At 42.4% G+C, this 15,369-nt stretch overlaps 3 protein-coding genes across 3 annotated transcripts; all 3 read right to left on the minus strand.

Annotated features, from left to right (window-relative positions):
• Nucleotides 1-2,806: 2,806 nt before the first annotated feature.
• Nucleotides 2,807-5,669, minus strand: LOC308298935 (phospholipase A2-like). Its single transcript, XM_080742634.1, has 4 exons — nucleotides 5,591-5,669; nucleotides 5,111-5,261; nucleotides 4,182-4,315; nucleotides 2,807-2,932 (listed from the first exon to the last, which is right to left on the minus strand). Exons 1-4 carry the CDS (start codon nucleotides 5,637-5,639, stop codon nucleotides 2,814-2,816), a joined length of 453 nt encoding a protein of 150 aa, XP_080598760.1. The 5' UTR covers nucleotides 5,640-5,669; the 3' UTR covers nucleotides 2,807-2,813.
• A 1,823-nt stretch (nucleotides 5,670-7,492) lies between these two features.
• On the minus strand, nucleotides 7,493-11,453 carry LOC308298881 (basic phospholipase A2-like). Its single transcript, XM_080742574.1, has 4 exons — nucleotides 11,382-11,453; nucleotides 10,743-10,899; nucleotides 9,196-9,329; nucleotides 7,493-7,703 (listed from the first exon to the last, which is right to left on the minus strand). The coding sequence occupies exons 1-4, from the start codon at nucleotides 11,428-11,430 to the stop codon at nucleotides 7,585-7,587; spliced, it is 459 nt and encodes a 152-aa protein (XP_080598700.1). The 5' UTR covers nucleotides 11,431-11,453; the 3' UTR covers nucleotides 7,493-7,584.
• Nucleotides 11,454-12,022: 569 nt separating this feature from the next.
• LOC308299807 (phosphopantothenate--cysteine ligase-like) lies at nucleotides 12,023-12,991 on the minus strand (the record flags this gene model as incomplete). Its single annotated transcript, XM_080743593.1, has 1 exon — nucleotides 12,023-12,991. One exon carries the CDS (start codon nucleotides 12,989-12,991, stop codon nucleotides 12,023-12,025), a length of 969 nt encoding a protein of 322 aa, XP_080599719.1.
• Between the last annotated feature and the right edge of the window lie 2,378 nt (nucleotides 12,992-15,369).

Consider the following 15,369-nt stretch of genomic DNA (forward strand, 5'->3'; position numbering starts at 1 on the left):
GTATACCAAACGGCCATAAAAAAGAACAACCCGAGGAAATACCTTCGCAGTGTCGGAGAGGGGGAAACTGTGGAATTTGACGTGGTCGAAGGGGACAAGGGAAAAGAGGCAGCCAACGTCACCGGCCCGGGAGGTGTTGCCGTCCAAGGGAGCAGGTACGCACAAATGAGGCAGCACAAGTACAGAGGCTTCAGACAGAACAAAGAGAAACAGGGTGAGGGTGGTGAGGATGGCCTAAACCAAGAGCCCCACCAGCGCCGCCACAGACGCCAACAGGCCAGCGGAAAGCCTGGCTACGAGGCTACGGAGACCAAGACGGGAGGCGAACCATTTGTTGAGAAGATGCCAGCTCACGGGGCCCAACAGAGCATGGCTGAGTAGTGTTGTATGTATTATGTATGCTTATATTCAATACTGGCATTAGTTATAGCATCCAGCTCATCCATTTTTCTGCTGTGGCTCGTGAGAGTTGAGCCATTCGAACATTGTTTCTTGTTTAACAGTTGGAGTCTCATCAGAACAGTTTCGATGTTGCAAACCAGGGTCAAAAATTATAATAATTGTATCAAAAATGGTGGTCCGTGGTCTATTGCATATCACACTGGGGATCCTTCAAATGAAAATGGCTGAGAATCACTGATCTAGAATCCTGTCACATTATCATGAGCAGAAGACACATAATAATGTGAATTCACGTGACCAGGATGGTTTACCAGGCTATCATCTCATACAAGCTGGACTGATCAGTGGCAAATGTATTGTGCACAGAGTAGGCCTAAAAAGTACCTCAAATTAAATCTATTAAAATTGCCTTGCAGGGCGGTGGGTGGGCCTCACAAACATAACATATCCACATATGGAGACTTCATAATTATGGAGACCGACACTTTAAAATAGATTTCAAGGCCACATAGCAGCTAGAAAATCTAGATATGAATGCCACATAGGGGCTTGGAAATGTTTTCTCTGATATTTAACTTTAACTAATAATAATATACTAGCCCTTACCCGTTCAAAGATATGAGCTCCGAAATGATGTGCAGTGTGTGGGTTATGGGATGTGCACTGTGCACACAGTATATGAGGGATGGAAAGTAACTTTAACTGGTGCTTGCATGCTAATATGCCCGCCCGCCCGCCCGCCTGCACACACACACACTCCCCCCCCCCGTGTGTGTGTGTGTGTGTGTGTGTGTGTGGGTTTGTGTGTGATTGTGCATGGCCTGAACAACAGCGCCCCTCCCTTAACATGTGTGGTCACAAAAGGTACTGTAGGCTAAATAGATATAGATACACCATAAAAATGCTAATATACAGCATATGATTTGTGAAAGTGACAAACGGGCTTCACAGTTATGTCAGGTGTGTCCATATGCTATTGGTGATGCGATTTCAGATCAATTGCTCCAGCCACTGAGGAGAAACGCTGTGACAGACAGACACTCACTCAGACACTCACTCAGACAGACATTCGCTAAATTATATGTTAGATATGTTAAAATGGAAGAGTCGCAACTTCAAAGTTTGAGAGAGATGCAGCTGACTACAAAAGAAACAACAACAAAAAACAATGTGTACGGGACGGGTGGAAGAATCCAAACCCCGGGGACAACAAACCTACTCGGAAAGGAAGGTCCGGAAGGGAACAAACACACTCATCCCAGCATGCTGCCACTGATCTAGACTATGACTCGGGATCTAGCACAAACATCGGTGGATCCTTTTTTCATGCATGCCAGCTGGGCCACTGGTCAGCTGACTCAGCACAACATGTATACTGTAGGTGCTTGTGTGTTTACTTCAGTGTCTGATGAAGAGCCGTTAGGCCGGAAACATCACGTCCAATTGTGCAAGAGGAGCCAAAATAAAGGTGTAGGATTTGGAGCATGACTCAAAAGCTTTAAGTGTGCAGACTTTATTCTTTGTGGATTCTGACCTTAGCCCAGCACCTGTTTTTTAGTGAGTGTACGTGCTTTATTGCGACCGCCAGGTCGCACTTAATATCAAAACCTCCACCGGCTGTCAGTCAGTCTGTCAGTCTGTCAGTCTGTCTGTCAGTCTGTCAGTCTGTCAGTCCGTCAGTCCGTCAGTCACGTCACGTCACGTCACACTTTTCCCCTGGCCTACTCATATCTCCACCACCGTTGCCCCATCCATGCCAAACTTTGCACACACACTCCTTGGCTGCCAAACCACAACCTCCACCCCTCATTTCTCACATGGTCCTCTTCTAGTGTCACCATGAGGCAGATTCTAGCAAAACACATCTTTGGACGATGCTCCTACAGATTTTGCCCTAAAATCATGCAAAGCGGTACACACTATCTCTAAAGTCATGTCATCAACATGGATCTGTCCCATTTCCCATATTCCCTCTGGATGACGTGATCCTTTTTACATAGAACATCCTGTCTATTTGTCACTATTCTTTATACTTTTTTCAGATTTTTTTTTCCACCTCTCAAAACTCTGTCACACTTCTAGCTCCACCACACTAAACCTAGAAGCTTCAGACTAAAACCTTTGTCTCTTTTAAAAATGGGTTGCAGCGGCCCTGAATCCTTTGATAATTGCAGCCCTGTGAGCTGGTAGACCGGCTATTTTCAAATAGACGAAATGTGTAGTGGCATCGCTGCAAATACATTAGAATCCTCTATCATGTACCAGGGTTTTTTGGTTGCAAAATTAATTTTATTTTCATGACAGCTCTATCATCATCCAGCAAGAGTAGCAGGTGTCACAAAAACCAAACTGTGGTCCTGTGTGGTATTCACATGGGCTGGGCAGGTGTTTGTGGTCAGGATGTGTTGTCTTCATACACATCGGTCGCTGGGCAGGTGCTCGTGGTCGGGATTCCAGGTGTTCCTGCTGAAGCACTCTGCAGCCATCCTGTCACACTCGCAGATAAACATCTCACATTCGTCGTTTTTGCCTGGGGATGGGAAAGTAAAAACCTCTGTTCATTTCAAGGGGTAAACAGGAAATGAAGCCTATTTCCGGGTTCTCTGAGTTGCTGTTGCCGTTCCTATTGATGGCCTAGTAGTTACAGTATTTAATTTTTATTACCTTATAGTAAACCTTTTCATAAACACTGATTTTAGTCGCTTTCAATTTTTTTTTTAAATCATGATATACGTTTAGTAAATTATAGTCCCTTTCATTTTAAAATGAATGATAAAGTAGTGTATGTTTCAAGGCTTTCTACTCCTACTGGGTAAAGACCCACCCTCCAGCCAATAGTGTTCATTTGATTCATTTCCGGTATAATTTCTGGGCTCTAAAATAGGCTTCATTTACACTCTGTAGAAACCAATGGCATCACGTTGTCCATATATATATATATATATATATATATATATATATATATATATATATATATAGCACCTTTAACCAAAACAATATCACTTACAGCACCTAAAGGAATCGAAACATCGAAACAGTTGCTCAAACAGACAAGTAAACTAGTTTTCACAGTATGAGCCAGGCCCAATCCTTAAACAATGGTTAGTTTACCCTCCACTACCTTTCTGGGAGGCATTTTATCAGAGATAAGGAATTATAAATAAACTGTAGAGCGATATGCTGGGGTCGATAGAGGCCATGGATTTCAAAGGTAGTATATGTCACTAAGGATATCATCTAGACAGTGTGTATGGCAACACTTTATTCAAGGAATGTATACAGTAAAAGCCCATTTACATTTACATATACTCCCGCTCCCATCTATCTAATCTTCAAAACTCTGAACGTTGTGAAAATAAAAGGTTTTCCAAGGACACAATAACTTATTATTTTAATGAAACCTTGAAGATGCTCAGGACGAAAAGGAGAGCTCTTACCTTGCCATAGGAAAAACTAAATTGCAAACAGTAATATATCCATGGAACTTTAGGATAATATTGTAAACAAGACCAGTGGTTTTCAACCTTTTCTGGATCAGGGAAATCTTGGAGATTTTAAAGAAACAATATCATGACTTTTGTTGCATTATCTTTTTTTATCAGTTATCATATTATCAATAAAATCTTAGTGTTTGCCAATTATTTGGAGGCTCGCTTGCACATATCCTCATGGCCCACCAGTGGGCCCCAGGCTCAGCCAATCTGTACCAAGTAACTGAACTAAACGTTTTTAAAAATATGTGTTTTGAGAGAATGAGTTAAATGAATAGGGAGCAGTACTTAGGCAGGATGGCTGCCTGTCGTCGTGGTCACATTTCCAGTAGTAGTGCTCGATGTACGGGTTGTCCAGGATGAACCAGCACTCTGGATGCTGGATAGCAGCAGTGTAACAAGCGTTGTGCACCATACAGCACCTACATTCCAACAAGAGACAAACATGGAACAATTAAGCCCCTTTTCCACTGACATGGCCCAACACCACACCACTCCACACCGTCCACTTTTGCCAGGTTTTCCACTATAAGGACCTGGGTAGAGTGTTGTGAAAGTGGTACTAAACGTGGCACTAAAAAGTATCCAATCTAGAGTATGTCTGAGCTAAGGCCAAACATGGCCAAACACTTCATAATGACTGATCACTCACTGACTTGTCATTTAGACCACCAGGATATAGTTGTAATACATGATAATATATTCTACTGTCTTATAACCACTATTATAATCTATTATAGTTTATTATAATTATCATAGTAATACTTTAATACTTTATAGTGTATTATAATCACAGCTATAATCCATTATAGTGTATTATACTTTAGGATAGTTGTAATACACATTTATATTGTATTATAATCACAGTTAAAAAGGTCAATTTGTTTCTTACTGATAGGGATACTTTTGTGTAATGGAAAATGTAGATATGTTTGTGTGGTGCGCTGTGGTGTGGTGTAGTGTTGTGTAGTGTGGTGCTAAAGCTGTAGTCGAAAAGGGCTTTAGGGCTGTCACGATCAGGACATTTTAGATGATGATTAATTGTCACTCAAATAATTAGCGGTTAACGATTTAATTGTATTTGTGTCGCTCACAGTTACATTTCTGTTTGGCTTGTTAGGCTTTGAAGTTGCACATGGCAGACATGATGACACATAACCTAAATATACAAATACAGGCTGCTCATGCAGACTCTGTGGTCCTGAAAGGGCACTGACCTGTCCAGTCCGTCCACGGGGGTCCCGGAGCCTCCCTTGCCACAGTAGCAGCCATAGTCAGCGTAGTCAAAGACGGGCCAGCTGTCTGGCATCACACACAGCAACATGGCTCTGAACTGGGCCAGGTTCCTGTGATGATGCCTGGCCTCAGCTGGAACAGCACAACATGCACGCACGCGCGCACGCACACGCACACACACACACACACACACACACACACACACACACACACACACACACACACACACACACACACACACACACACATTAATACTAAACAAACATTAACCAATTAAGTCCTATTTATACTTTGGCTGTTCAGAAATAGCCGATCTACAAGCTACGGTCTACATCGTATTGATTTGACAGTAGAGGTAAAAACCTTTGAAAAAGTAAGTGTAAAATCTATAGTTCATGTGACCACCATGCTTGTAGTCACTCAGGGTCAACAACATTTGTAAAGTGCTACTCAGTACTCACCAATAGAGAGGGCTAAAGCCACAAGGAACAGGCTCTGGAGGGACTTCATGTTGTGAGTTTGCAGATGGTCGGCCGGAGATGGAGCTCTTCTCAAAGGAAGCCTAGCTGGGAGGGCTTCCTTTTATAAGTCAGGTGTGACGCCTTTGGTACTGCCCTCTACACAGTCAAATCCAGGGACGTGCAGAGAATGTTAGCAAGGCAGAGGCTGAAATTTCTAAAAGGGACTTTTGGTGAAAATGTTGAAAATAGCAAACCTCCAATCTCACAACGCGTCGTGCTGCGACGATTCTTTCAACATAAGATGCTTCATTCAAGTTCAGGAGAGTTTGGACAAGGCAACGAATTCTCTTGAATGCTGCATTCAGTTATGGCACGGAAAGGGGGCATTCACGTTTCTTTTACAGTAGAGTAAAAACTGCATTCATGGTCTGGAGAGGGCACTTTTTACAGACGGATAAAAGGGCAAGTGCTCAAGCCCCCTTTGAGCTATGTGTGCACGTGCCTGGTCAAATCCAGAGTGTTGATTTAACTCTCTTTATGCAAAAAAAGCCTATTAATCAATCATTATTATAGTATTGTAATTAGTAATGCATTGCTGCATTAATACCTTTATTATTGCAGTTGGTAAAGGTGGGGCTGATTTTAATTATCTCCACCAGGCCAAAGACTGAGAGAAACAGAGATTATGTTTTTGCCCGTGTGTGTGTGTGTACTGTATTCCACAGCATCCAGGAAGGACAAGAGTCTAGGATGTGTGATGTGTTGTCCAGGGTGTTTTAGGGCTGTGGATTTCATGTTTCAACATGTTTTCATGTTAAGGAACCCTCCCATGTTATAAAGTTTTTACTGAATAGCTTGGTCTACAGTACCAGTACAGTACGCTCTGGATTAATTAGTGTCTGCTAAATGCCTAAATTGAAAATTGTCCACACAGGGCAAGGGCACCACCACAAATGTGAAAGGTTGAACTGTCAACATAGTTTTCCAGGTCCATTTGGTTCCAATTACAAACTCTCAGAGAAACAAATGGATAAATGAACACACTAAGGATTTTACTGTGTGTGGGACTTCTCGGTCACACATGCTCCCGCAGGCAAGCACTCTCACAGCTGCTCAACCCAGCATGTGTAAAACCAGCTGATAAATCCCACGCTCTAAATGACGCACAACTTGTTGCATTTATTTAATGTTCCAGCACAGTAGGAACACTGTGATATCTGTGACATTACATCATTTCACCTGGCTGAACATCAGCCACATTTCACTTAAATAAAAGTATCAATACGGCAATGTAGAAATACTCTGTTACTCGAGTAAAAGTACAAAACTATTGGCATCAAAATGCACTTAAAGGAGTAGTTCACCCCCAAAATGACTTTTTTTCTATTGATTACTCATGCCATGGAGAGTAGAGTTCAATAATATTTTTTGGTTTTTGTCACATTCCTAAGACAAAAATTTGATTCGAGTAAATTTACCCCCATTGATTCCGGATGGGGACCCGTTTCGAAACGGGTCCCCATCCGGAACAAATGGGGGTAAATTTATTGTTATCACATTTTTGTCTTAGGAATGCGACAAAAAACTAAAAATATTATTGAACTCTACTCTCCATGGCATGAGTAATCAATAGAAAAAAAAGTAATTTTGGGGGTGAACTACTCCTTTAAGTACCAAAAGTAGAAAGTACAAACGTATAAAACGTATAAATTAATTTGATAATTACAACTCTGTGAGCTTGTAGATCCGCTATTTTGTCTGAAAGGTATAGGGCGCGCCACTGCAAATAAATTAGAATCCCTTATCACGTAGGGTTTTTTGGTTGCAAAATGAATTTTATTTTCATGACAGCTCTATCAGCCACTAAGGTGTCACACAAACAGTGGATATATTTCATTTGGAAACCAAACTCCAAACTGTGGTCCTGTGTTGTACTGTATTCACATGGCCACATCCGTCGCTGGGCAGGTGTCTGTGGACAGGATGTGTTGTCTTCATACACATCGGTCCGCAGGCAGGTGTTCATGGACAGGATTCCAGGGATTCCTGCCGAAGCATTCTGAAGCCTTCCTGTCACACTCGCAGATAAACATCGCACATTCGTCGTTTTTGCCTGGGGATGGGAAAGTGAAATCCTGTGTTAATTCCAAGGGGTAAACTTACTTTGTTCGCTGCAGGAAATTAAGCCTACTTCTGGGTTCTCGTTGAAGTTGCTGCTGCTGTTCCTATTAATGGCCCTAGACATTATTATATCAATGGAATTCAATGAGGTTTTGGCTAACTTTACACTTGATTGTATTACCTTAGTAAACCTTTTCATAAACCCTATGTTTTCAGTCGCTAGTTTAAAGTCTTTCTTAAATCATCATGATATACGTTAGTAAATTATAGTCTCATTAAAATGAATGATAAAGTTATTGTACAGAGTGAAGACCCTGATTAATTTCCGGTAGCATTCCTGGACAGGATATAGAAAGATATCTAACCGCTTTAAAATAGGCTTCATTTACATTCTGTAGATACAAATGGTGTCACATTGTCCATTCTTTTTACAGTCAGAGTAGTAGGCCTAGTATAATTCAGAGCAGTACATACGTATATCATGTATAGCACCTTTAATCAAAACAATATCACTTACAGCACCTAAAAGTTGCTCAAACAGACAAGTAAACTAGTTTTCACAGTATGAGCCATGCAGGCCCAATCTTTAAACTGTGGTTAGTTTACCCTCCACTACCTTTCCGGGAGGCAGTTTATCAGAGATAAGGAATTATAAATAAACAGTAGAGCGATACGTTGGGGTCGACAGAGGCCATGGATTTCAAAGGTAGTATATGTCACTGAGGATAATATCATCTAGACAGTTTGTATGGCAACACTTTATTCAAGGAATGTATATATACAGTAAAGGCCCGTTTATACTCCCGTTCCCATGTATCTCATTTTCATAACTCTGGAAGTTATGGAATAAAACGTTTTCCAAGGACACAATAATCTTTTTTTAAGTCATTGTGCCATCATGTATTATGATTATACTTGGAGGAATATTTATACTTGGAGGAAGATCTTTTTCCAGAAAGTGTTAAAATTGTGTTTTTATGTGGCCATTATGTTGTTTATGTTGTTATGTTGTTTAAGTTAGCAACACTCACAGCGTTGTTGAATGATAAAAAGGGGAGGGGATGATATTATGATGTCATTATATCAGTGTTTTTCAGTTGGGCCTTTTGACTCAGAGGCTTTCAGCTTTCGGGAAAAAATAGTCGATCAATCAATTGTGTAGAAAAATGAAAACAAATTTTTCAAGATTTTAAAGAAAAAATGTCATGGCTTTTGTTGCATTACGTATTTTTATATTCATGTAATTATATTATATTATATTATATTATATTATATTATATTATATTATATTATATTATATTATATTGTTTGCCAATTATTTGGAGACTCATTTGCAAATATCCTCATGGCCCAACAGTGGGGCCCCAGGCTTAGCCAACCTGTATCAAGTAACTGAACTAAACGTTTCTAAAAACATGTGTTTTTTGGTTGTCGTTCTTTTACAGCAAGAATGAGTTGAACGAATAGGGACCAAGTGTACTTACTTAGGCAGGATGCCTGCCTGTCGTCGTAGTCACATTCCCAGTGGTAGTGCGCGATGAAAGGGTCTTCGAGGATGTACCAGCAATCTGGATGCTCGATAGCAGCAGTGTAACAAGCGTCGTGCACCATACAGCACCTACATTCCAACAAGAGACAAACCACAATATACAATAGTCATGCACAGTCTCGCATGGCCTAGTCTCTCGATTAGCATACAAACAAGGGAAAAGAGCGACAGAACTTTTCCCTGCATGGCAAGACTCTCCACAGCTCCCCTACTGTCGAGTGGGGATGGGAGTCATGGGAAGATATGAAAATTTCATGTCACGATTATTGTGACAAAAAGATAAATATCCATCATCATCATCATCATCATCATCATTTATTTACTCACGACCATGATCACATGGTATGGAGCACAGATTATATACATACAGTATACAATACATAACAGTACAATACAATATTCAAACAGACCTAGCAAAAAGGGGGCATGGCAAACATTATTATTTGAACAAGGGTATAACACTCTTTAGGAAAGCACCCAGTTTACAAATAACTTTTGGCCCCAACATCTGTTATCCTGTGGTGGAATATTTGCCAAAAAACAGCAGATCAACAAGCTCACAACATGTCGCGTTGCGACGCATTGTAAGCTTGTAGATCGGCTACTTTTGGCAGAGAGTGAAAAAGAGATTTGGTAAAGAGTGAAAAATAAAAGACTATAGAGGGTTTAAATGGTACCGGATATGCAGCTCGGCAAATAAAAGGTGAATTGATCCCAGTGCATGACGGAGGATAATTTCACGCTAAATGTAAATCTCCACAATATGATTATTGTGAGTGTTTTTTTTTTATCAAGCTAAACGATAATAACGATTATCGTCCCATCCCAAAACAATAGTCATGCACTCCCATAGCCAGACTCTCCACAGATCCCCAGTACTTGGAGACTTCTGAATCTGAATCAGCTCATTGGCAAAGAACCCTAACCCTAAGCTATTAGACGGTGGGCCATGCACAAGAACACATCAATGGCGGATTTAGGACCAGGAACAACAAACAACCTTATACAATAATAACTATATTGTTATAAAAGTTAACAAATAAAGTTGTGTCGTATAACAATTGACATGCATGTGGAATCAAACGTTACAGGTGCATAGAGAAATGCTTGAGTAATCTTTTGTGCAGGCATCATCGTTGATTGTGTCACCTAGAGAATGTTTAGTTAATCAAAAAGTTTCAAAAGAAACTTTTATCTAGAGACATGAGTCATACTCCTTTTTGAACAAGAGCTCTTTTGTGGTTCAAGGTCCCTTAGATCAGTGGTTCTCAACCTGTGGGTCGGGACCCCCAGGGTTGCCTACAGGTTTCTGTATTGCTATACAGTGACCTTTGTGATGGGTTTCATTTAAAGTACAATTAAAGGGTGAAACCGCTACATGAATAAATGTTTTATTTTCCTTCTTTTTTTTCTTTGCATTTAATAATCATAAATGGATGCAGGCTGTTCATGCAGACTCTGTGGTCCTGAAAGGGCACTGACCTGTCCAGTCCGTCCACGGGGGTCCCGGCGCCTCCCTTGCCACAGTAGCAGCCATAGTCAGCGTAGTCAAAGATGGGCCAGCTGTCTGGCATCACACACAGCATCATGGCTCTGAACTGGGCAATGGACCTCCAGGACCTTTCATGCCTGGCCTGGGCTAGAACAGCACAAAACGCACAAACACACGCACGCACGCACGCACGCACGCACGCACGCACGCACGCACGCACACACACACACACACACACACATTACTAGTAAGACGCCTCAGGGCGACATGCGACCTCGCCCTAAGGGCATAAAAGGGATTCTGGGGAATACCCATATATGGACTTTTACATAGGTGATGTCACCTGTGATGTCACAGTGATGTGTCAAGGGAACCAACCCATTGACTGTAAAAATGTGTACACACACGTCTACACACAGACAAGCTGTGACATTTCTCATGGTAAACCACGACCTTCGGTTGCAATTAATACTAAAACACATTAACCAATTAAGTCCTATTTTATATACAATGGCTGTTCTGATCTACAACCTTTGAAAAAGTAAGTGTAAAATCTATAGTTCATGTGACCACCATGCTTGTAGTCACTCAGGGTCAACAACATTTGTAAAGTGCTACTCAGTACTCACCAATAGAGAGGGCTAAAGCCACAAGGAACAGGCTCTGGAGGGACTTCATGTTGTGAGTTTGCAGATGGTCCGCCGGAGATGGAGCTCTTCTCAAAGGAAGCCTAGCTGGGAGGGCTTCCTTTTATAAGTCAGGTGTGACGCCTTTGGTACTGCCCTCTACACAGTCAAATCCAGGGACGTGCAGAGAATGTTAGAGAGGCAGCGGCTGAAATTTCTAAAAGGGCCTTTTGGTGAAAATATCGAAAATAGCAGACCTCCAAGCTCACAATGCGCAGCGCTGCGACAATTCTTACAACATAAGATGCTGCATTCACGTTTCTTTTACAGTAGAGTACGGTACTGCATTCATGGTCTGGAGAGGGCACTTTTTACAGACGGGTAAAAAGGGCAGGGGCTCAAGTCCCCTTTGATGTCTATGTGTCCACGTCCCTGCTGTTCTTTCTGTCTTCCAGGATTTAAAGGTAGCCTAATATTCCTCTCGCTGTCCCCCCACGCAGGTTGCTGTATTGCTAAGTCAACTAAGGATTTCTTTAGTCATTTGCAGCCCAACTCCCCTGTAGAACAAGCATGAACATTAGTCAAAATTGCAAGGGTACTGGCCCACAGTCACATTAACTTGCCCACTACTAGCATGTCATTCGTCAGACACTTTTGGTAATGAACTGGCTGTGTTCGGCAGTCAGGTTGCTGACAATCTTGTCCTCTATCTCAGCCCCTTTATTCACATCCTCATCTGTGAGCATCAGCTCAGCCTGCGTGTCTGGGGTCACCACCACCACGTAACCCCGCCTAGTGTCCAGTACGTTGGCCACCACTCCCTGGTGTTTGTAGGTGTCTAGAGCCCTTCTCGCCTTGTCCAGCAGGATGGACGGATCCGTCTCCAGCTTGAAGGAAATGACGAACGCCTGTGGTGCCCAGTCCTTCACCAGTGGGGACAGAATTTTAGGAACCATTTTCATGCTGATCTGAAGAGGTCCATTGGAAGACGGGATTTTGTGTTCAGGCATATCAGATGCTGGGATGTAGAAATCTGACACCGCTACAGCCAAGTACAACATGGCCTTGGAGCCTATCGTGCTGAGAGCCTGTGCTGCTGCTTTGAGGAGGTGCAGGTATTCTGACAGGGTGCTGAATTCGATGGGCAGAAGAAACCCGTCTTCTTTCACCTCCTGGTAACGCTTCAGGACTTTGGCGATGTTGGGAAGTGCCTGCTGGTTGACCACCACTTGACCGCAGCCGTTGGACGACGCTCCGTCTTCGCCCGGCTGTACCTGTAGAGTGTCCAGTATGTTTATGCCAGAGTACAAGCGTGTGTAAGGATAAAGGGACCGGTGCCTGTGTAGGAAGATCACAGCGTAGCCAGAGTCTAGGAAGTACTCCGCCGAGGAGGCTCCTCGCCTTCCACCGCTGAAGTTGTCGAGGAAGTGAACGGTACGGGACTCTAGAGGAACCTTGGTCCCACCCGACGTGATGAGGACAACCCTGCGACCGGCGGCCCCGTGCTGCTCTGCAAAGGCACTCATCTGCTTCCTGACGTCTTCAGCGTGAGAGGGAACCGCAAACTCTTCAGCCAGCTTCCCATCAATGGTGGCTTCTCCGTGTTCTGCCATATTTTCTGCGAGAACGTCTGCACCATAGACGCCCCCTTCGGCTCTGGGGCATATGCATCGGGGGACCATGGGAATCCGTGTGAATCGCTTCCAAATGCTTTGACTGGTAGATATCCCTTAGTCTTTCCAGGAAGTCTGGACTACACTTTCTACACGTCGTTCCAATGAACTGCAGAGGCGAATCTAGCTTTTTATATCTACTAGCCCTTACCCGTTCAAAGATATGAGCTCCGAAATGATGTGCAGTGTGTGGATTATGGGATGTGCACTGTGCACACAGTATATGAGGGATGGAAAGTAACTTTAACTGGTGCTTGCATGCTAATATGTAGGAGCATCAATGTAAGAAATACCCGTTCCATTTAACGGCTACAGAGATACTGTGTACCGATCTGCATGATTTTGGACAACATCTGTAACAGGGCCAGAACCACCCATCAGGGAACTCCATGCATGGTCATAAAAGGGATTCTGTTAGTGTGGTTCCCCTGACATCAAGGTGAAGTCATAGCATGATGTCAGAGTTCTAAGATCCCCAGACCGGGCGCCACTACAAATGTGAAATGTTGAACTGTCAACATAGTTTTCCCCTGCATATTCCTTGGGTCCTGGTCCATTTGGTTCCAACTGCAAACTCTCAGAGAAAAAAAATGATAAATGAACACACTAAGCATTTTACTGTGTGTGGGACTTCTCTGTCACACATGCTCCCGCAGGCAAGCACTCTCATGCAGCGGCTCAAACCAGCATGTGTAAAACCAGATGATAAATCCCACGCTCTAAAATGACTCACAACAACTTGATGCATTTATTTAATGTTCCAGCACAGTAGGAACACTGTGATCTGTGTCATTACATTACATCATTTCACCTGGCTGAACATCAGGAACATTTTCCACACGGCTTTCATTTTCATCATTGTATTTAGGATCAGTTGATACTAGAATGAACTATTTACTAGTAATGACAGCAATGACTCATTATTGTAAATAATATTAGGAGCAGTAATTGTTATATTTTGAAGCCCCTGCAAGAGAGGCAGGGAATTTCTAAAAGGGCCTTTTGGTGGAAATCTAGAAAAACATAGCAGACCTCCAAGCTCACAACGAGTCGCAGCGTCGAGGCAATTCTTTCAACATGAGGATGCTGCGTTCAAGTTCAGGAGAGTTTGGAGAAGGCAATTTTCTCTTGAATGCCAACTTCAGGTATAGCATTTGCATTTCTTTCACCATAGTAAAAACTGCATTCATAGTCTGGAGAGAGGGCACTTTTTACAGATGGATAAAAGGGCAGGGGCTCAAGCCCCCTTTGATGTCTATATGTGTGTGTGCCTGTTTGTGACTTACCAGTGAGCAGAATGTGAAGTGAACTTGGCAATGTACACCTGTGGTGGCCTTGCTGGCCAGTGCCATGGGAAAAGGGGATATGATAAACAAATGATCACCTGCTATTTGTCATTGGCCTTGTATTATCCTGTCAGGCTCTTTTGAGATTAGCAGAGCAACATGCACAAGAAATGTCATTAACTATTGGACTCAGAACTCAGAACAGAAGGACAGACAGACAGACAGACAGACAGACAGACAGACAGACAGACAGACAGACAGACAGACAGACAGACAGACGGATGGTATGTGAATAATAAATTGCTGACAGATAGGCTAAAAATAAATTATGTTTAGCTTTCTTCATAATGTATTATCTCCACCAGCCGAAGGTGGACTTTGAGATTATGTTTTCACCCGTCGGTGTGGTCTGTGTGTGCGCGTCCTCAACTAATCTTGCAAAATGCTGGACAAATCACTTGAAATCAGTGCCAAAATTGTGCATGTGTCCAGTATAGCAGAGTGGCTCACTGCCTCAGCCTGATGATAGATACATACAATATCAAATATACAATATTAAAAGTTAGAAGCTCTGATTTGTACCAACCCATTTAAAGACTTAAAAACAAACATTAAAATGTTAAACTGAATCCTGTAATGAACAGGGGAGGGAGGCAAGTATCGGGGAGATGTGATCATACTTCTATGCCCCTGTTAAGCCGCATTTGGACCAACTGTACTCGTGACAAGCAGGCTTGGCTAACACCAACATAAAGTGCATTACATTAGTTGAGTCAGCATAGATAAGATGTTCAAAATCAAAAAAGGGTTACAGCAAACTTGACTTTGGCTAAAAGCCTCAGCTGATGAAAGCTGGATTTAACAACAGTGTTAATATGTTGAAAAACGCAATAAAAAGCCCTTGATGGAAACAACAGAACACTCACAAAAGAGGGGACCCTCTTCCAGGTCGGACAGGCATGCAGAGTGGGAAGTACTGAAATGAAAAAGGAACAAAGAACAAAATTGTTAAAGTAGCCTATATCATACATT

The sequence above is a fragment of the Nannobrachium achirus genome, assembly GCF_963921795.1.
Source record: "Nannobrachium achirus genome assembly, chromosome: 15".
Lineage (NCBI taxonomy): Eukaryota > Metazoa > Chordata > Actinopteri > Myctophiformes > Myctophidae > Nannobrachium > Nannobrachium achirus.